Source organism: Chiloscyllium plagiosum, chromosome 26, assembly GCF_004010195.1.
Source record: "Chiloscyllium plagiosum isolate BGI_BamShark_2017 chromosome 26, ASM401019v2, whole genome shotgun sequence".
NCBI classification, from domain to species: domain Eukaryota; kingdom Metazoa; phylum Chordata; class Chondrichthyes; order Orectolobiformes; family Hemiscylliidae; genus Chiloscyllium; species Chiloscyllium plagiosum.
Window position 1 is genome coordinate 25,165,385 of NC_057735.1, and position 23,695 is coordinate 25,189,079.

The window sequence follows — 23,695 nt, forward strand, 5'->3', positions numbered from 1 at the left end:
ATTTGGATTTTTTTGACCCATTACCAAAATAGAACCAATTCAGTCATGTAGAAACATTTATAGTCAGAACTGATTTCATGATGGCATTCAGGACATTTTGAATTCTATTGTACACATCCCCAAAAAAATGGAGAAACTACAGATGCAGAGATTTTCTGTGGGAGGAATAATCAGCTCTGAACCTCATTTAGCATTTCAAAATCAGATGTGGTTCTTGTATTCATTTCCTGTGTGTTTAATTGTCATAAGAGTAGGTCATAGCATACTGTCACTCAAAATTGAATATTGGCAATTGATAACACTGTGCATAGACTCTTTCTCTAAGTACCTAATGCTATGTCAATGTTGTCATAGAAAGCCGCTACTATTAATATATATGTCTTGGTATTGATCTAGCCTTAGGACCCCAAACCTTTGAGATGATGGATCTTTTCTCGAAACAAACCCATTCAATAAATTTTAATTTGTATAATTAATTAAATTGTAAAGTAAGGGACTTAGACCTGAACTTTTCTGTTAATAGGTGGCTGTTTTTTATTCTTATGAGAGATATGTTATTATTTACTCATGGGATGGAACCATATAATCCATTGTAGACCCACAATGTTGTTAGGGAGGAAATTTCAGACTTTTGACCCAGCAAGTCAGGATGATAAGTGGCTTGGAGGGGAACTTGAAAGAGATGGAATTCCCAAATATTTGCTGCCGTTGTTCTTCCACATGGTAGTGGTTGTGGTTTTGAAGATGCTGTTGAAGGAGTGCAGATGGATTTCTACAATGCAGCATGTAATTGCACAACATTATGGTTGATTATTAACTGTCCACTGGTCAATAAATACTCACCTGGCCAGTGATGCCCTCTTTCTATGAATGATTTTTTTTAAAAAGCTTGGTGAACAGTTCTCCTACTGAGTGACTATGATGGAGGAATTGAATGTTGGTTGATGTGGTGCCCATCAAGTGAGCTACTTTAATGTCAAACTTGAGTATTGATAGAGCTACAGTTATCTGGGCAAGTGGAGAATATTCTGACATACTTCTGACTTGTGCCTTGCAGATAGTGGACATTGTTTGGGGAGTCAGGAGGTCAGTTAATCACTGCAGGATTCCTAACACTGAACTGCTCTTGTAACCATAGTTCTTATATGGCTAGTCCAATTTCATTTCTGGTCAATAGTAACCTTGAGGCTATTGATAGTAACGGCTTCAGTGATGGTAAATTCCATTCAATATCAAGGGGCAATGGTTAGAGTCTCTCTTGGTGATGATCATTGCCTGGCATTTGTGTGGCATGGAATTAACTAACCATTCATGAGCTCAAACCTGGATATTGTCCAGGTCTTGTTGCATTTGGATGTGGACTTTTTCAGTATCTGTGGAATCTTAAGTGAATGGTGCTCAGCTTTATGTACCAGAACTCGAGATTGGCAACCATCTGAACATTCCATGGTTTTTTTAACCCTTCGAGAACTAAACATTATTGGCTAATTGCTTCCCCATCCCAAGTGAATCTCTGCAGAGAGAAATATATTTTATTCCAAGAGTTTGTGTTTGTTTGTTTGGATTGGATTATTATTACAGGTGATTAGATTACATTACAGTGTGGAAACAGGCCCTTCGGCCCAACAAGTCCACACCGACCCGCCGAAGCGCAACCCACCCATACCCCTACATTTACCCCTTACTTAACACTACGGGCAATTTAGCATGGCCAATTCACCTGACCTGCACATCTTTGGACTGTGGGAGGAAACCGGAGCACCCGGAGGAATACATAAACTTAAATTATATATCCTGTTCTGTATGTTGCCAATCATATAATTTACCTATATTAGGCATCAAGCAGGAATGACGAATCAACCAGGTTTTCTTTAATAAACACAACTTATTTTATTTCTTATAAAAAGTTTATTAAGCAATTATTGAAAACTGGTATCTGTACTGAAATTGGAATGAATCCCAATTCCTTCAGACCTCATCTTTAAAGAGCCTTTGTACCAATACCATTAAAAGACATCTCAAGGTTGCCTCAAGAGCATCTCCCAATCTCAATTCCACTTAGAAGAATAAGGGCTACAAGTTCATGGGAACACCACCACCTCCAAACCCCTTGCCAAGTCATCCTGAACTAGAAATATACCATATTCCTTCTTTGTAACCAGCCAAAAAGCAGCAACTATCAGCCTAATAGAACGGTGGGTATTCCTTCACCATATAGATTGCAGTGGTTAAAGAATTCAACTCCATTCGAGATGGTTGTGCTGATGCCCATATCCCACGAGTAAATAACAGAACACATGTTTCAATGTAGGCCATATTGAACTAAATGGCTTGGCTATGATGTGCCTTTTGCAAAGAGAACGTTGCTTTCACATCAAAAATGATAGGTGCCCAAAACAAAAAAAGTGTTGAATTAAAATAACTGAAACAAAAGTTAGAATAAATAGAAATAATTAAGCCAAAGCAATAAAAGAGGGAGAATAAGGAGCAAAATAGAATGGGGGAAGCAGGTTGACCAAACAAGAATAGGTGAAAACATTTAAGCATACTAGGGTTTATGGTACAACCTCAAGGCATAGCAGGTGATACAATTGGAGCGTGACAGGAGTGGGAAGCTGGAATGGCAGGCATCATAGTTACTAGATTAAGAGTTGTCCTTGAGTGCAATTTTATTTGTCTGAATGTTGTCAAAACGTAAGTACCTTATTTTCCAGAAAATAATGATCAGAAACTAAATTGGACTGTGTACAAATTTGCTATCATACTTTTTACAACACACATCATAAAAAAAGTACACCACTGTATTGTAAAGTGGCAAACTGCACCCATATTCTGTGATAAAACACTATGCTGTTTATTCCCAATTGATTTAATTGTTGCTATCTTTCCGATCACTAATTCAGAGATTGAGCAAGACTTAAATTATTGTCATTCAATCATGTCCTATTTTGCATTACCACTTGAATTTTCATGACTGACATTAAAGTAATTTGGCTTCTTTTTATTACTTTATGTTAAGTTTCCAAAAAACATTTTGGATGGCTGTAATCTTAAGGGCAGCAAGTCAGACAAATGAATTGTCTGTTACAGCTTTCCCTAGAACTCTGTTAAGGTTGTCGAATATCATTGCATACAGCGTGGTTATAACTATGGCAAAAAAAGACAATTAGTTCCATCAGCTTCAAAAGGAGACTGCCTAAAAGAAAGAGCAATCCTGAAACCCACTGCATACACCATTGTCTTCACCAGTTAAAGTATCTAGATGAATTAAGTAGAGATTAATCCTCATCCTTCAACTGCTGAACTGAAATAAATGTTTATAAGGTACAGTGGAAAAACTTGAGCTCCTCCCTGAAAACATTGATAACAGGTAAATTAAAAGATTCAAAACTGAGATTGGTATTTTTAATGAGCAAGGTTATTATGATTTATGGAATAAAAGTGGAAGATGGGTTATGAAGTTTGTGAACATATCATACAGATCTAATTGTATGGTTGAACAGTCTCAAGGGGCTAAATGGCCTGTTTCAGTTTTTATGAAGTAAATTAATTGCCTATGATAACTGAAATATAGTTTGTTAAATTGCATCATGTAAAAGCGTATTTAATTATCAGAGTGTCGATGACTGTTCTGCTTGAGTAACCTGATAGAGTTGGTTAATCAGTGCAACATTGATATTGTGTCATCCTTGCTATTTATTTGATTAGTTTGTGTTTTTGACTTTTCGTAAGTTTGTGAAATTTGATATTCATTTAATTTAGGATATTTTCCATTCAAGTAGCTGAAGAGACATATTTAGAACAATAATGTTTGAACTAAAGTTTCCTTTTTTACAATGCCACAAGAGTTGAGCATTATGAATGACAGCATTCCTGAGGTTCAATGCCACATATAACTTTCCTACTATTTTGAAAAAAGTGAATTCTGTTATCCTAACCAGTATCAAAGTGCATTGGGTTTTTTTGTTTCTGCTCCTAAAATAATGTTGTCTCATTATTATCAAATGCTAGATGGTGCCATGATAACTAATAGACCACAGTTTCATTCTGTTTCATAACCATTGATGTCACAACTGTTCCTTTCTTACAATGTAGAAACGGGTTCACTTGCTGTTTCTTTCATCTAAAGTTAGCTTGTTTCATAAGTGACTTTTCAGCTTTTCTCTTTAGTTGTTTCATTGGCTACATTAAATTCAACAAATATTTACATCATTTTTTATGGGAAGAGCAACAGTAAATATTATACGGTGAATCAGCATATTTTGTTCATAAACCTTACAAATCAATTCACTTTTTTGAAATATTTGAGATGGTAATTAATGAACATTTAGCACTATACTCTGAGTTAGAAGGTGGCTTATTCACCATACACCCAGGAAGCTGACCATTCGCAACAGTACTGAGGGCATGTTGGAGTGATGGAGAATGGTTATAACTTCAGTTGCAAATTATCAAGGTCTCAGTTGCTGATTCTGCTGTATATAAAAGACCACAATCTTTTATTGGTGACAGCACAGACATCTCTAAATGTCTTGGTCAATATTTATCATTCACCAAATGTTATCAGAGGATGTTGATCATTTATCTTATTTGTGAGACCAACAAAACAACAGTACTGTAATTCAAAAATGTCTTTGACTGTGAACTGTACTGAGAATGTGAAAAGTGTTATGTAGTCTTCTTTCAACCTCACCCTTGGTCATTTTCCAAAATATGAACAATATATCCCATTTTTGGTTTGTCACACAGAAGAATATTAAAATGTTTCTTCATCGCCTTGTTCATTGAATAATTATGCCAACTTGTTGGTAGGAAATGTAATCATCATTTTTTTTGCTGACCTGTATATTTAATTTTCAATTAAAAAGTTATCCAGGAACAAGTAATAATTAATTCCTCTTTAGCCAGGTGTTTATGTGGTTATACCATATTGGTAGCAATCAAATTGATGCATCAGCAGTTCAGTAATACTAAAATTTCACAGTGAGCATATATTAGTGCTTATGTTCTTATTGGTCTTACCCTTTTACCTGTTGTAAGCCTCACCCTTTGTATTAGTGACTTACTCTCTTTATTTTTGTAACTTTCTGATCAGGAATAGGTTTACTTATTTGGTGTTATAAACCTGTTATTTTTTCTAAAAAGAACACAACCTTTATTCACGTTTTGTGAAAAGAACTTTTAATATTGTAACAGAATTAAAGTTTCTGGGTTGTTGCTGCCACATTTAATTGCAGTTAATGTTCGGGAATCATGTTTATTTTTAATCTTTCCTTTATTCAGTCTAGAGAAGATTTGTATATCAGGTTGAGGTTCTGGATGTAAGTTTGCTCACTGAGCTGGAAGGTTCGTTTTCAGACGTTTCATCACCATACTGGGTAACATCTTTAGTGAGCCTCCGGTGAAGCACTGGTGGTATGGCCTACTTTTTATTTGTGTGTTTAGGCTTCCTTGTGTTAGTGATGTCATTTCCTGTACTTTTTCTCTGGTGGGGTGGGGGCCTTAGATGGGATTCAAGTCAATGTGTTTGTTGATAGAGTTCCGGTTGGAGTGCCATGCTTCTAAGAATTCTTGTGCATGTTTGGCTTGGCTTATTATCTTACTAATAAACCCTTCATGAAAATCACATCTTATTGAATCACATCTTGCTAACTTGTTTCTTTAATTATATACTCTGTTCAGAATTTCCACTGAGCAGCCTCACTAGTCCTGAAAAAATAAATTTAAAAAATGCATCTTTGTCTTATATTTGCTTATTTCAGTTTGCACCTTAATCTCATGTTGCAATCTTTATTTTCATCTCTCGACATTTTAAAATAAAAACAAAAGCATCAGTTCAGTCCTAGAATTCTACAATTATTTACCCTGCCTGATGAGTTTGCTATTGTTGAATGCCTAGAAATCCCCTTAAGTTGGACTTTATCTAATTCTGTAACAAAACCCGATGATGCTCGTGCTTCGGGCTATCTGCAGATGAAATTCGCATCCATGTCTTTGTTATCTCTGGATTTGATTATTCTGACAAACCCCTGAGTGACATCCCACATTCTGTCCTTTGAAAGGTTGTCTTCCTATGCTGTATTTCACACCAAGTGCTGCTCACCTCTGTTACTACAATACCTGCTGTGCAAGCAACGTTCTAATTTGAAAATTCTTAGCCTTGTTTTGAAAGCCCTCTGTGACTTCAACTTCTCTTCTCTGTAATCTCCTCCAAACTTAAACCCTTCTGTGATGTCTGCTCATCCAATTTTGGCCTATTGACCACTTCCATTTTTAAATGGTGGCTGTGTTTTCAATGATTTAAGGCCCCCCCCATCTTGGGGAATTTCCTCCCGACACCTTTTTGTCTCTTTGCTTTTTTATTTGTGATTTACTTTCTAAATCTTACATCCTCAACCAAGCTATTGGCTGTCCGACTTAATATCTCCATATATGGCTCACCATTGAATTTTGTTTCACAGTGCTCTTATAAAGAGCTTTGGGATGTTTTATGGTAAAGACAGTATATAGTTGGTAGGTGTTGTCTCCTTTTTCCTATCTGTTAAATTTCTGATTGCTGTTTTATTAAATCTAGTTTTTCATCACTTCTTAGTTTGACTGCTAACTGAACTTGTTACTGATCCACTCCTTTCATGCTTTCAATTTCCTTTTGAAATCAGTAGAGCTGTTTTTATGCAATAAAAGTGAAAAGATGGTTGGAACCTTGTTCTCCTGTCATTGGCTGAACCAGAAAGTATAAACCTGCTGACTTACTTTGTTTTCAGCAAGCCAGGCAGCATCAGGTGGTGGAGAAGTCAACGTTTTGGGTGTAACCCTTCTTCAGGACTGGAAGTGGCTTTAAGGGGAGTTGCAGATAAAGGAGGGGCAGGGTGGTGAGGTGGGGACAGGTGAAGACAGGTAGAAGGTATGACCTGGTTGGTTGATAGGAGGAATGAATCCGGTTGGTGGCTGGAAGGAAAGGTCAATGAAAGGAATGGAAGGGAGGGAGAGGGGCTGGAAAGGGAGTTGGGTGTTGGGAAGGAAGATTATTTGAAATTGGAGAACTCAGCATTGAATCTTCTGGGCTGTAGACTACCCAGGTGGAAGATGAAATGATGTTCTTCCAATTTGCAGTCTGATTCCACTCTCAAGCATCTCAGATGTCCACCAGTTTTAAACAACATACTTTCCCCCACGTGTCATCCAGACAATCGTCCACTGCACCACCTCCATTCCCCGTTCCACTGCTGTAAACCCTGCCCACACCCGACAAATGCAATAAAAACAGGGTCTCCGTTGTCTTCACCTGCCAGTCTCCACATCCAACACATTGTCCTTAAACACTTCTATCAATTCAAACTAGACCCCACCACCAATAACAAACCCCACGCACCCCACCTTCTGCAGGGACCGTTCCCTTCGCCAGTCCTTGAATCGCACCACTCTCCCCACCAACTTCCCCGAAACCACAGGTACCTACCCCTGCAACAGAAAAGATACAAAACCTGCCGGCATACCACCCCCCTCACCTCCATCCTGGCCCCAAACAGTCCTTCAAGGTGAGACAGAGGTTCACCTGCCTCTCCAACCTCGTTGACTGGATCCGGTGCTCTCAATACAGTCTTCTCTACATCAGACAGGCCAAAGGCAAAGAGCTGAAAATGTGTTGCTGGAAAAGCGCAGCAGGTCAGGCAGCATCCAGGGAACAGGAGAATTGACGTTTCGGGCATAAGCCCTTCTTCAGGAAGCCATTCCTGAAGAAGGGCTTATGCCCGAAACGTCGATTCTCCTGTTCCCTGGATGCTGCCTGACCTGCTGCGCTTTTCCAGCAACACATTTTCAGCTCTGATCTCCAGCCCTCACTTTCTCCTCCAGGCCAAAGGTAAACTAAGGGAATGTTTCACCAAGCATCTCAGCTGGGCCTATAGGATCACTGCCCCACTCCTTTTAAACATGACCATCCTTGACCTACTCCATTGCCTTAACGTATCCGACTGCAAATCGGAGGAACAAGAACCAAGCCTGGGCAGCCTACAGCCCAGAGGACTCAACATTAAGTTCTCCAATTTCAAATAACTTCCCTTCCCATCACCCAACTCCCTCCACAGCCCCTCCCCCTCCCATCCATTCCTCTGACCCATCCTTCCTTCTAGTCACCAACTAGATTCATTCCTGCCATCGACCAATCAGGTCATACCTCCACCTGTGTTCACTTATCCCCACCTCACCACCCTGCTCCCCACCATCCCTTTTATCTGTAGCTCCCCTTACACCCACACCCAGTCCCGAAGAAGGTTATGCCCAAAACGTTGATTTCTTCCCTGCTGATGCTGCCTGGCTTACTGTGTTCTTCCAGCCTCCTGGTTATCTACCTTGGATTCCAGCATCAGCAGTTTTTTTGTCTCTGACTGACTGACTTTGTTGTAGCAGCAGACCATATTAATTTTTTTGCTAGAATTTTTAATTTGTAATTTGAGGTGCTTTTAAGTAAAAGCTGTTTTGAAAAGTAAATGTCACCATAGTTGCCAGACTATAGGCCTTCCCTCACACAAGAGAGATGACTGGTTGTGGCTTAACCTGAGGGTCACCACACTTCATGCCGGATGAGAGGTTGGGAAGGAGAGTCCTTTATGCTAATTGAACCCATGCTGTTAACATCATTCTGCAATTAAACCAGCCATCCAACCAACTGATCTATCTAATCCCCAATCTTGAAAAGTAAATAATATACAAACAGTGTTTGCAATCATAATTTCTGGTAAAATATTTAGACCAGAGGTGGGGAACCTTTTCATGTTGGAAGGCCGCATTATGTTAGTTGTAATCTAATAAGGCCGCATCCAAGAAACTTTAATTATATATTCTTCAAAATTTTGTTAAAATCTAACTACTATGTACTAACTGAAAAAAGTTAATTCTAAAGTTAACTAACCTTTTAATGCCTTTGTTGTGACTGCTTTTTGTAGGAAAGCATTTGAATATTTGGTTGTATCATGGAGGTCTGCAGTTTTAGCCCTTATGACTTACCAATTTTTTTAATTGTAGCAGTCAGTGAGGATTATTTCGTTGAATTTTCTTTTACTCTCTGATATTTTAAATACGTTCATTTTAAGATTAAAATAAAAATAATAAAGGATGAAAAAAACCATATTAATAAAAAATAAAAGATTTGTTCTGCAAAGTTTGGATTCATTCAAAAGGCCACACAGAATGACCGAGAAGGCTGCATGCGGCCTTAAGGCCACAGGTTCCCCACCCCAGATTTAGACTTTAGATTGTGTTTTGGGCAGACAAAAGTTGATGAGTTCACAGCTGATTCTTTCTGTGCTACATCTTTGCTCACGAAACTAATCATACTGGAAATATTCAATTGGTCAGACATCATATTATCCCTCTTATCCCTCTTGCTTTATCCCTCTTACCTTGGATCTGCAGTCAGTCTTTCCTCAAAGTATCCAGTCATTGCACTCTTGAAAACTTCCTGTGGGGAAAGTATTCCATGCCTTAACAACTCGAAATTGCCTCAACTTGGCTCCTTGTTTTCTAAGTATTAAAATCATCCACTATTGTAAATGTGTGCCCAATCAAGGAAATTATTTTTCCCAACTCATCCTCAAAACACAGTGCAATATTAAAAATCTAAAATTGAAATACACTTTGGTCTTCCATGAGCCAGTACTTTGAGTTTTTTTATTAATAAGTAAAATTTCTTATCCCAGCTGTCCTGTCATACTGTTTGAAAGTTTGAACAGTGTGCTTTAGATATTCCTTTCACATGAATCACATTCCATTTTGTATGCTGTATTCACTGCACATGAAGCTGTCTTCTCCATATCTGGGAGAACAAACTATATTGTGTTAACAATTTGTGGAAAACCTCAGTTCAGTTTAAAAGTATTACTCTGAGCCCCAGTTTCATTTTGGAACATCACCCAATGTCTAATAAAACCTAATCAGCTTGAGGAATGATACCCTTTTGATTCGTAACTTTACAGACTGCAAGGCTCAAGTAGGAGTTCAATGTCAGCTGATAGCTTTTACCTCTTATTTTCAAAAATAACTGTTGGTAATAATTCTGTTATTCTAATTGACTCCTCTCAATTCACCTTTTGTTTCTGTACTTTACCCATTAATACCTTGCCTTACACCATTATCTCTCTTTGTCACTTAATCTTTTCTGCCTTCCATCCTGTTACAGACCTTCCTATTTATGCTTTACCGTCCTCTCATTTTTCTGGCCTCTTTTTTAAATCTGTTCCATTCAGCTTTTCTTAATTAAGATGAAAAACTATCACTATACTATCGTCAGACCTACCAAATTTTTATAGAATTTTCTGTTGTTAATTGCAGATTTCCTGTAACTGCGGTATTTTGCTCTGGCATTTTAGATGTTGCTATGTACATTGTCACTTCTGGATAATATGTTACATTCATAAGCCTAGTTTTTATGAATATTTTTCATGAAAGGCGCAAAGGCTCAATGTTTATTAAATATTACTTTTGGAGTACAAGATGACTAATTCATGTTAATAAGCTTTGCAAAGATTGCTGCTTTCATTGATTAGATTAGATTCCCTACAGTGTGGAAACAGGCCCTTTGGCCCAACAAGTGCACACCAACCCTCCGAAGAGTAACCCACCCAGACCCTCTGACTAATGCACCCAACACTATGGGCAATTTGGCATGGCCAATTCACCTGACCTGCACATCTTTGGACTGTAAGAGGAAACCCACGCAGACACTGGGAGAACGTGCAAACTCCACACAGACAGGTGCCCGAGGCTGGAATTGAACCTGGGACCCTGGTGCTGTGAGGCAGCAGTGCTAACCACTGAACCACTGTGCTCGCCAAAGATTTAAGGATTCAAATATATTTTTGTTTTAGCTTCACTTGACAAGAGTATTATAATATGATACAGCTTTCCTTTATTGAAAGCATTCAATAAGAATGTAGCAATGACATTAAATTTCTGCCACCTAACCATGCCAACACCCGTCTCCCCTTGTAGTATATTTTATTTATTATTTTTAACTAGATATGACCACACAAACAGTGTTGTATCAGCTATTATCCAAGGGAACTTGAGGCTAAAATTTGTGCCTGATTCCAAGCCGCTATTCAGCACCTCTTGGTGGAGTTATAGTGAAAACATCAAAATATCTTAATTCATTTACTTTGTAACAGAAGGGAAATCATGTCTGTCATAATGAACTTGTCACCTGCCTATAGAGAAACTTATAGCATGAGTATGACAGCAAATAAAGATAGGATCTTGTTCAATTATGCTGCCTCTCGTGAAGTAAATTACGCTAATCATCGTCATTAATACAGCATTCCCAAGGCAAGAAAGGAGTTCTCATCGTTACGATGAGAATGACAGAAATTGATAGGAACAGGAGAACAAACAAAAATACTAAATAAAAATTTCAAGCTTACAAGAAAAGATTTTGAAGCAAGTCAGAGAGATATAGAAGCAAATATTGTGAGTGCTAGAAATCTGAAATAAAAATGAATATGCTGGAAATGTTCAATTGGTCAGACATCATATTTCAGAGATGGATAAACAGACTTGATGCTTCACATTGATAACCTTTTGTTGGAGCCACATTTGATGAAAGGAATTGATAATGATACATTGACTTGTTTTCTTGCTCCACAAGAACTGGCTAGAAGTTGTGCTGAATATTTTCAGTATTTCTGTTATTATTAGAATGGAGTAGAGAACTGGAGTCTAAAATTGGATTGGACTAATTCAAGAAATTAATGTCCAGAAAGTCAATTGCTTTCAGGCTAGAGGCACTGGTTTCTATTGATCTGTGAAGTGCATTCTAAGAGGCCTCTTGTGGAATGAAGTAGTGGAGTATTACCACTCTGTAATTTTTCATATAAGCAGTTATGAATTTAGTTAACACATGTTTGCTATTCTATTCAGTTACATGGTAAATAAATTGGGTGTTGCAATCATTCCATTCTAAGGGGATATTTACTTATTCTAACTTCACATTTCCACTGTAGCGTCTGAGAAATTTAATGACAAATTTGGGTAGAACGGTATTACAGTTAAGTTGTGCTTGCACAAAGTTAATTTTCCTGCTGTTAAAATGACAAAACAAGTTTTATACTTTGATTTCAGAAGAATTTTATGATGCAGAGCTGTTTTCCAATTTTTGCCTGCCTGTAGATTCTGCAATATGAGTTCCCTTTTACCAATATAAATTTTGGTTACAATAGCTTTTTGTGTTGAGGCAAACTTTAAAGATGGCTTTATTTAACAGAGTAATAAAACTATATTTTGCCTGATGCAAAGTTAAGAGTTCACAATTGTCAGTTATCTAAATGCAAAGAACATAGAGCATTACAGCTCAGTACAGGTCCTTCAGCCCACAATATTGTGCTGACCTGTGGAACCAATCTGAAACCTATCTATCCTACATTATTCCATTTTCATCCATATGTTTATCCAATGGCCATTTAAATGCTCTTAAAGTTGGCGAGTCTTCTACTGAATATGAAGTATCCACAAACATCCAGTTTGATTCTGAGAAAAATAAATCAGAATGATGTTTTAATCATGAGAGATCAGGATATTTTGAAGAACTAAGGAATTTAAGTGCCCATGTGCATGCATCACTAAAAGCTAGGGCACAGGTACAGGCAGGAGTTTAAAAGGTTCATGAATTGTTGACCCTCATTTGAGAGGCAGATTGAGAATTGAGGATGTGTTTTTCAGGGGCGCACAGCTTTGATCTTGAAAGAAGATTTCTTCTTGAAGGGAACTGAGGGCAAGAGGACCACATCTTAAAATTAAGACTCGATCGTTTAGGAGTGAAGTCAAAAAGCAACATTTCATATGCAAAGTAGTAGAACTTCCCCCAAAGAGCTGCGGAATCTGAGTCAGTTGAAATTTTCACGACTTCAGAATGAAGATAGAGCTGGCTGACGTAATCTGGAAAATTACCATAAGGAATAGGTCAGTGGAGATATAGTGACAGATATGTAAGAAGATATTTAATAACATTTGGCAAAGAGCATTCCAATAAGAGATATTCTGAGAAGAATGTGCTATCCATGGCTGACTAATAAAGTTAAAGATAAACTTTTTAAGGCAGCTCAGTGATCCCTGTCCATGGGGTTTGCTGAAATGATGCTTTTGCTGGCCAGAATGCTGCTGCTTGAAGTTTCCTTCTGCAGGCACTTGTTTGCAGGAGGAACAGGAACAGGAACACATATAAAGATTCTTAACTTACCTGAAGTACTTTTCTTTACTGCAGAGCAAAAACTGCTCCTTCCCTCTCAATGATGTGGGGCTTCTGCCTGAACATTCACAACCACAAGCTGTGCAGATACCCAGGAGCCAGTCACATAGGCTTCCTGCTTGTCAACAACGATATCATCGACAACTGGTCACTAGCCCATAGACCAATCAGCTACTTCTTGCCATTCAAAGGTCTATTCATGTACAAGCTCTTAGTTCCAGCTCATCTATAATTAGACTTCCCTCATTATTTGAACAAGGAACTGTGTAAACAGTACTTACAATGAGTATTAATTAACTTCCTTTGGAAAAGTGCAATAATCCTTTAAAAATCCTTATCTTTTAAAACCTTACTGTTCCCATTTTAGTTCACAATCAAATAAAAGACATTGGTCTTTGCATTTGTATCAAACTGGGAAAAACTAAAATTTGACTTCTATAAAGGTTAGTGGCAAGATAGAAGAATGTGTCTTTTTAAAAGAAAAGTTGGAGAAAATTATCTAGAAATATGAAAATTGGCATGTTTCTGTTATTTAAAAAGGAAAAGAGTAATTAAAATGAGTATTGGTCCTCTGTATGCAATTTATAATGGAAAATAAGGAAATTACAAGGCAAATTGAACAGACACCTTGTGTGTGACTTTACTGTAGAAGACACAAATGTAATTTAAAGTATTTAATAATTTAAAAGCAAGAGACACAAGGAAATGAGGAACGTAAAACACGTACAACCATAAAAGGAAAGGGTACTGAGAAAAGTTAGAGAACAAAAAAACTGATAAATTCCCAGGTCCTGATGAAATTCATAGGAGAAAGTGAGGACTGCAGATGCTGGAGATCAGAGCTGAAAATGTGTTGCTGGAAAAGCGCAGCAGATCAAGCAGCATCCAAGGCGCAGGAGAATCGACGTTTCGGGCATGAGCCCTTCTTCATTCCTGAAGAAGGAAACTTCAAGCAGCAGCAGCATTCTGGCCAGCAAAAGCATCGATTCTCCTGCTCCTTGGATGCTGCCTGACTTGCTGATCTGATGAAATTCATAGTAAGGTTACAAAGAAGTAGCAACTGAGAGAGTCAGTATATTTGTTTTAATTTTAAATTTTAAATTCCTAGATTCTGGAAAGGTTCCATCAGGTTGTAAAATAGTGAATTTAACTCCTTTCTTCAAGAAAAGAGGGAACAAAAATTAGGGAGCTACATGCTCATTATCTGAACATCTCTCATTAGGAATCTATTAAAGAGGAGGTTATAATAGGGATAGGAACCCTCAATGCTGTCAGGCAGAAGTGACATGACTTTGTGGAAAGAAAAATATGTTTGACTACTTTATTAGAATTCTTTGAAATTGAACAAGCAATGAGGATAAAAGTGAGCTTGTAGATGTACTGTACTTGAATTTCCAGAGGCATTTGACAATACACCACATCAAATATTACAACAGAAAATGAGAGTTCATGATATATTGGGTAAAATATTAGCATAACTAGAGGATTGATTAACTAACAGGAAACCTTGCATTGGCATAAAGTGGCCATTTTTTGTTTGGCAAGATGTAACAGTTGAGATGACATGGGCTTGGTGCTGGGACCTCAACTGATTATAGTCTACATCAGTGACATGAATGAAGGGACCAAATTTATCTTTGCTAAATTTGCTGTTGACACAAATTTATGTACGAAAATAAGTTGTGAAGAGGATGTAAAGAGTCTTCACAGGCATTAGATAGGTTAATTGAATGAATAAAAATTTGGAAAATGCGCATATGATGTGGGAAAATGTGACTTGTCCACTTTGGCAAACAGAATAGAAACACAACATTTAAAAGGAGAGAGATTCAGAGCTGTATGGTGCAGAGGGATCTGGGTGTCCTGGTACATGAATCACAGAAATTACTATGCAGATACAACAAATGATTAGGAAGGAAGAAATGAAATGTTATCATTTATTGCAAGGAGGAGGAAATGTAAAAGGGAAGTTTTGTTGGTTTTACAGGGCATTGGTAAGACTGAATACTATGTAAAGTTTTGATCTCCTTGTCTAAAGAAGGAAATATTTGCATTAAAAGCAGTGCGGATAGGTTCCACACCATTATTTCAAGATGCAAGGTTTGTCTTAAAAGAATGGTTGAATAAGTTGTGGCTGTACCATTAGCATTTGGAAGAATGAGTGCTGATCTTATTGAAACATGCAAGATTATATGTTTGTATGTATGTATATCTGAATGACATTATCATATGACTTGTATTGGTGAATAATGACAAACCAACCAGATGCAGAGGAATTATAACTTGAGTGTCTTCTCATCCAATTACGTATATATCAAACTGGGATTGTATGACAAATGTCAACAATGGTATTGCTTTCTAATTTTCTATTTTTTTCTCCCTTGGGATGCTAACATTAGTTACAGCATGTCTTTGTATATAGATACAACTAACTGATTAATTGAAACCCAGGACTTTCCTGAGATGTAAGCTACATCTTTTCACTGGATAACTTTGTTCAGCATTGGGATAGTTCAACATCGCCATTCTTAACTAAAATTGCATTAAGAAAGATATATTTCAAAACTCAACGATGATCTTTCTGATTGTGGCAAACATAATTAGATTCCCCACAGTGTGGAAATAGGCTCTTCGGCCCAACCAGTCCACACCAACTCTCTGAAGAGCAACCCACCCAGATCCATTTCCCTTTGACTAATGCACCCAACACTATGGGTAATTTAGCATGGCCAATTCACCTGACCTGCACATGTTTGGACTGTGGGAGGAAACTGGAGCACCGGAGAAAACCCACGCAGACACGGAGAGAATGTGCAAACTCCACACAGACAGTCGCCCGAGGCTGGAATCGAACCTGGGACCCTGGTGCTGTGAGGTAGCGGTGCTGTGAGGTAGCAGTGCTAACCACTGAGCCACCGTGCCGCCCGAAAATAATATTACCTTTCATGATATCAACTAGTCTTAACCAGCAATAAAAAAAACTATTCTCAGTAAAAATAGTTTTAAAAATTAGAAGCTAAAGTTCCTTATAAGATTTACAGCATCACTCTACTATTATTGAGTAATATAAAATGTCTTTGTTATGTCTGAGTGATAAATTGGGATGGTGTTTTGCTCTTGTATTACATAGGTCCCAACTGTCAATTGGAATTTATCGCTTTATACTACTGGGCAATCTTGCCTCTGAAGTAACTCCTGTTGATATTATTCTTTTACAGTCAGAGCCAGAGGGATTTTCTCACTTTCACTTGTATGTCTGTGCTGCTTTCCTCATTAAATGGAGAAAGGAAATTTTGGAAGAAGATGACTTTCAAGTAAGTAACACAATATATATTATGTATATTAGATTCTCCATAAATGGCTTTTGCTACTTTGCTTAAAACTGAGGATATTATAATGACTAATATCTGTTGAAAGGAAATGCACAAAAAGCAAATGGCCAATAAGGTGCCATCCTTGTTTTAGTGACAGCAACTTTGCCTATGGATTAGAAAATTAGGGTTCGATCCTCCTCTGGACACATCAGCAGAAGCTGGGCACTTTACTGCTATTGAAGATGAATTTGATGAGGGTGGCCCTGTCTGCTCTCTTCGTTAGATATAGAAATGGTATGATACTATTCAGAGGAACAGATATTTCCCAGTAACCCGAGGTATAATCCTTCCTCAAGCAAGAACACTGAAGCAGATTGAGATCATTTATCTCATTGCCATTTTTGGATCATACTATGCACAAATTAGTGTCATGTTTCATTACATTATAATGTTGATTGAACTTCACAAATAACCTGTTGACTTAAAAGTGCTTTGGAATACCTGAGATTGTGAAAGTTGCTCTATTAATGCAAATACTCCTTCCTTGTTTCCTTATTTCATTTCTCCTTTCTTTCTTATTAAACAGCTGTCTAGTTCAAATCCATTGTATTCTGTTCACTATTTTAAAGGAAACAATTCCTGTTCTTTAATTTTTGAATGTCTCCCTTTGTTATAAAATATAAACAAATGTATTGAAGAACCAAGAATCATTAACATTTCAGCAAAGAAATACCAAAGTCGTGATAACAAATAGGAGCATATAAAGGTGCCAAATTCACTTCAAAAGTCTAACAAAAATACCAGCGCAGTCAGTGTCTTCTCAACTAATAGTTGTGGATTCTCATATTTTAGGAAATTCCGAATAGCAATCCATGTCATTTCCCTGCTTCCTTCGGTTTCAATGTTATCTAAAGCTTGGACAATTGTCCATGAAGACTTTCAATTTAGATGTGAGTCGGTTATGATAACAGAATTACACAATAATTGATGATATCTGCCATTAGATATCAAATCTTGAAGCATGACATAATTACTCTTATTAGTCTTGAAATTTAAACTTATACACAATCAACACCCTATTAGGTCACCAGACTTTCATTGTGAATGTTTTCAAGCTCTTGGTCATTTTACAAATTAAATCATTTTTCCTAAAATGCAACCTTCAGCAATAATTCTGTTCATCTAGTCTTAAGGCAATAAATCTCTCCTCCAAGTTGGTCAAATGATTCAACTTTTATCAGAAGAAGATTCTTTATTATCTCTCATACATTGACAGACATGAGTTACCACAAACAAGAATTACCACGTGTCGAAAAAATTGATTTTTACAACTAGGACCATCTTTAAGTAATGTTTCAAAGTAAAGAAGACATACAGTTCCACTTAAATTGTGTACAAAGATCTCAGTATCTTGAGGCTGTAATAATATCGGTAGTATCATCATATTTGACAGCAAAGCAGAATTGATGTATGAACATCAGCCATAATATCATTGTTACAACAGCATAATGAGCACTTTGTCCATTGTTTAACTTCAAAATATGTATTATAATAATGTATTATAATTTTAAGTGCAAATACTGACTTAATGAAGACCGTGCACTAAATATAATATTATTATTACAAAGAAGTATTTTCTAGAGATTTGAAACAGTGAGGCAACATCAGTCTATCATTGTTTTTGTGAAACAAATACATAGCTATGTTGTTATTCACAGGTGCTCTTCATTAGTAGTAACAACTTGCATTTATGTTGTACCTTTGACATTAGAAAACACCTCACATCATTTAACAGATAATAAAATCAGACAGAATTAGAAATATTATAATGACTAATCAGACATCTTAGCCAGAGATTAGTTCTAAGGTAAGCATTAAAGGAACATTGGTAAGTGAAGAGGCAGAGTGTTTTTGAGAAAGAATTTCTGAACACAGAGCCGAAACAACTTATAGCATACTACCACTAGTGAGCTAAAGGGAGGAAAGGCATACTGGCATGTTTGCAGACGTGGAGTTGGAAAGCGATAAAGCAATGAAAAGACAAAGATGTGGATGTCTGTTTTAAATGTGAGGTGTTGAGGAACCAGAATTTATTGTTAGGTGGGGCAACAAAGTTGCAATCAGTGGTTTGATTGAGCTAAAAATTCAGGAGGATAAAGGACAGAAAGATGACAACTTGAGGTAACAAACATGAAAAAGGTTTCAACAACACTTTGTCTGATCCAGAAGCAAAAGCACATGCTTTTAAAGGAGCAAGTAATAGAGAGGGAATGACGCAAACTCAATGTCAAATTATTAGTTTTTGGAGTATGAGTGTCGCTGGCAACATATAAACTTACCGTGCATCATCCTTTGCCCTTGAGAGGAGTTGTTGGTGAGCCACCTTCTTGAACTGCTGAAATCTTTGTAATGTTATGTCGGGAAGGTAGTTCCAGGATTTGGATCCAGTGCTAGAAAAGGAACAATGATATAATTCCAAATCAGGATAACCATTCATAGGTTGACTGTGTCACAAACTGCAAAGAGATCAATAAGAGATGATGCACCACAGTTACAGAGAATGCCACATATGATTTTCATTGTCCCAAAACTGAATTGGTTTCAATGTCAGAAATCTGTTCAGAGTCATTTAAGCATGAAGTTTTGAGAAAGCTGACATGATTTAGGGAGACAGCAATATATTCAGGGACTTTCGAGAAGAAATAGAAATTAGAGATGAGACAGTATGTTGGAGAAGTCACATGGAGAAATCAAAGTGGATTTCTTGAGGACGAGATGGTATTGACAGTTTTGAAAGAGGAAAAAAGATTCAGAAGACAGTGAATCATTTACGATATCGACTTAGAGTCATAGAGCTGTACAACACGGAAACAGACCCTCCGGTCCAGCTTGTCCACGCTGACCAGATAACCCAACCCAATCTGGTCCCACCTGCCCGCACCCGGCCCATAACCTTCCAAATCCTTCCTGTTCATATACCCAACCAGATGCCTTTTAAATGTTGCAATTGTACTAGCCTTCATGTCCTCTGGCAGCTCATTCCCTATACATACCATCCTCTGTGTGATAACGTTGCCCCTTAGGTCTCTTTTTATATCTTTCCCCTCTCACCCTAAACCTATGCCCTCTAGTTCTGGACTCCCCTTCCTTAGGGAAGAGACTTTGCCTATTTATCCTATCCATGCCCCTCATGATTTTATAAACCTCGATAAGGTCACCCCTCAGTCTCTGACGCCCCAGGGAAAACAGCCCCAGCCTATTCAACCTCTCCCTATTGCTCAAATCTTCCAACCCTGGCAAGATCCTTGTAAATCTTTTCTGAACCCTTTCAAGTTTCACAACATGCTTCCGGTAGGAAGGAGACCAAAATTGCACGCAATATTCCAAAAGTGGCCAAACCAATGTCCTGTACAGCCGCAACATGATCTCCCAACTCCTGTACTCAGTGCTCTGACCAATAAAGGAAAGCATATCAAACACTTTCCTCACTATCCTATCTACCTGCGACTCCACTTTCAAGGAGCACTTCAAGGTCTCTTTGTTCAGCAACACTCCCTAGGACCTTACCATTAAGTGTATAAGTCCTGCTAAGATTCGCTTTCCCAAAATGCAACACCTCTCATATCTAAATTAAACTCCATCTGCCACTTCTCAGCCCATTGGCCCATCTGATCAAGATCCCGTTATAATCTGAGGTAACCTTCACTGTCCACTACACCTCCAATTTTGGTGTCATCTGCAAACTTACTAGCTATGCTTCTTAAGCTCACATCCAAATCATTTATATAAATGACAAAAAGTAGTGGCCCCAGCACCGATCCTTGTGGCACTCCACTGGTCACAGGCCTCCAGTCTGAAAACAACCCTCCACCACCACCCTCTGTCTTCCACCTTTGAGCCAGTTCTGAATCCAAAGGACTAGTTCTCCCTGTATTCCATAGAACTAACCTTGCAAACCAGTCTCCTATGGAGAACCTTGTCGAATGCCTTACTGAAGTCCATATAGATCACGTCCACCACTCTGCCCTCATCATTCCTCTTTGTTACTTCTTCAAAAAAAACTCAATCAAGTTTGTGAGACATGATTTCCCATGCACAAAGCCATGCTGACTATCCCTAATCAGTCCTTGCCTTTCCAAATACATGTACATCCTGTCCCTCAGGATTCCCTCCAACAACTTGCCCACCACTGAAGTCAGACTCACTGGTCTATAGTTCCCTGGCTTGTCCTTACCATTCTTCTTAAACAGTGGCACCACGTTAGCCAACCTCCAGTCTTCTGGCACCTCACCTGTGACTATCGATGATACAAATATCTCTGCAAGGAGCCCAGCAATCACTTCCCTAGTTTCCCACAGAGTTCTAGGATACACCTGATCAGGTTCTGGGGATTTATCTATTTTTATGTGTTTCAAGACATCCAGCACTTCCTCCTCTGTAATATGGTCATTTTTTAAGATGTCACCATCCAGTTCTCTACATTCTATATCTTCCATGTCCTTTTACATTGTAAACACTGATGCAAAATACTCATTAGTATCTCCCCCATCTCCTGTCACTCCGCACAAATACCGCCTTGCTGCTTTTTGAGGGGTCCTGTTCTCTCCCTAGTTACCCTTGTGTCCTTAATGTATTTGTAAAAGCTCTTTGGATTCCCCTTATCTCTATTTGTCAAAGCTATCTCATGACCCCTTTTTGCCTTTCTGATTTCCCTCTTAAGTATACTCCTACTGCCTTTATACTCTTCTGAGGATACATTCAATGCACCTTGCCTATACCTGACATATTCATTCTTCTTTTTCTTAACCAAACCCTCAATTTCTTTAATCATCCAGCATTCCCTCTACCTACCAGCCTTCCCTTTCACCCTAACAGGAATATACTTTCTCGGGATTCTCGTTATCTCATTTCTGAAGGCTTTCCATTTTCCAGCCATACCTGCGAACATCTGTATCCAATCAGCGTTTGAAAGTTCTTGCCTAATACCGTCAAAATTGGCCTTTCTCCAATTTAGAATTTCAACTTTTAGATCTGGTCTATCCTTTACCATCACTATTTTAAATCTAATAGAATTATGGTTGCTGGCCCCAAAATGCTCCCCCAACTAACACCTCAGTCACCTGCCCTGCCTTATTTCCCAAGCGTAGGTCTGGTTTTGCACCTTTTCTAGTAAGTACATCCACATATTGAATCAGAAAATTTTCCTGTACACACTTAACAAATTCCTCTCCATCTAAACCCTTAACACTGTGGCAGTACCAGTCTATGTTTGGAAAGTTAAAATCCCCTACCATAACCACCCTATAATTCTTACAGATAGCTGAGATCTCCTTACAAATTTGTTTCTCAATTTCCCTCTGACTATTAGGGGGTCTATAATTATCCCAATAAGGTGTTCATCCCATTCTTATTTCTCAGTTCCACCCAAATAACTTCCCAGGATGTATTTCCAGGAATATCCTCCCTCAGTACAGCTGTAATGCTATCCCTTATCAAAAACGCCACTCCCCCTCCTCTCTTGCCTCCCTTGCAATCTTTTCTGTAGCATTTGTATCCTGGAACATTAAGCTGCCAGTCCTGCCCATCCCTGAGCCATGTTTCTGTAATGACTATGATATCCCAGTCCCGTGTTCCTAACCATGCCGAGTTCATCTGCCTTTCCTGTTAGGCCTCTTGCATTGAAACAAATGCAGTTTAATTTATTAGTTCTACCTTGTCACTTTCTACCCTGAGGGTTTGACTGGCTTCTCTTCTCAACTGTACCTGTCTCAGATTGATCTCTTTCCTCAGTATCTCCTTGGTTCCCACCTCCCCACCTAAATCGTTTAACTCCTTCCGGCAGCTCTAACACATCTCCCTGCCAGTATATTAGTCCCCTTCCAATTTAAGTGCAATCCATCCTTCTTGTACAGGTCACTTCTACCCCAAAAGAGATTGCAATGATCCAAAAATATGAATCCTTCTCCCATACAGCAGCTCCTCAGCCATGCATTCATCTGCTCTATCCTCCTATTCCTGCCCTCACGAGCTTGTAGCACCAGGAGTAATCCAGATATGACTACTCTTGAGGACCTCCTTCGCACTGACGCAGTCACTTTTCCATGTTTCCTGATTCGCTGTTGAAATGAATGTTTGTAATTGCCTTGAGAGGCAGATTCCACTTTCACATTCAACCATCAGATTCATGCTAATGCAAGTACTAATCTCTCTTCTTAGCTGTTCTTCAGAGAAAATGATGCTTTGTCATTTTGCTTTGTTTTGAAATCATCAGAAATCCTGTTGTGGCATTTTCATAATCTGTCAGTAATTAAAAAAGTATAGGTCTTACTGCTATGTGATTAAGAACAAAACATCCCATATTTTGCAGTCAGTTAATTCTGTTTGTAGTGTTTTCTTTAAAGTAATGTAGGAAATGCAATAAGCATTTTTCGCATGTGAATCTCCCATAGAACAGATGTGATAATTAGGCAATCTTTTTTTTATGATTGAAGTTAAATGTTGGCCAGTTCACAAGCTGACTCCAAAAGTCCAAAATTCTGATTCTGAATCTTTTATGTACATGTGTAAGAGTAGATGGAGCTTTGGTTTGATGTTTAATCCAAATTATGGGACTGCACTGTGCAGAAATTTCATACTGCATTGTGGTCTTACTTGATTGCTGTGCTCGAGTTCCAGAGTGGGATTTGAATCCTCAATATTGTAACTCAGAGGCAAGAATGCTACCAACAAAGCTATAACTGAGACATATTCTAACTCTTGTTACATGGATTTATTGTGAGATCTTGTTATTTGTTTTGTGTAAAGTAGTTCTGGTTCTTGGCTCCTTAAATGTATCTAATTTTTGTCCAAGCATGGACATATGAGATGAACTCCACAGGTGAGATGATCATATCAAGACAGTGTTTCACAGAGTTTGGCAGCAATAAGTTGTAACAAAACCAGAATCAGTGGGAACCAAAGGGAAAACTCTCAGCTGGTTGGAATCATAACCATCTTCCTTTGTTCCAGGTATAATTGTTGGCGACCAGTCATTGAGACCCAGAATATCACTGTAGAGGTTCCGGAGTCATTGCAGATATTTATCAGGGCAGGTATTTTCAAAACAGGTGGTTCAGGAATGCTATTACCTACCTCCAGAGCAGGT

General features: G+C 38.1%; 1 protein-coding gene across 2 annotated transcripts in view; it reads left to right on the forward strand.

Moving 5' to 3' along the window:
- tbc1d22b (TBC1 domain family, member 22B) overlaps positions 1-23,695 on the forward strand; it is a 308,460-nt gene that overhangs the window by 270,111 nt on the left and 14,654 nt on the right. For both annotated transcript variants that reach the window (XM_043716742.1, XM_043716741.1), the window contains exon 12: positions 16,456-16,551. In XM_043716742.1, coding sequence (XP_043572677.1) covers positions 16,456-16,551 — 96 coding nt within the window. The remainder of the gene's footprint in view (positions 1-16,455; positions 16,552-23,695) is intronic.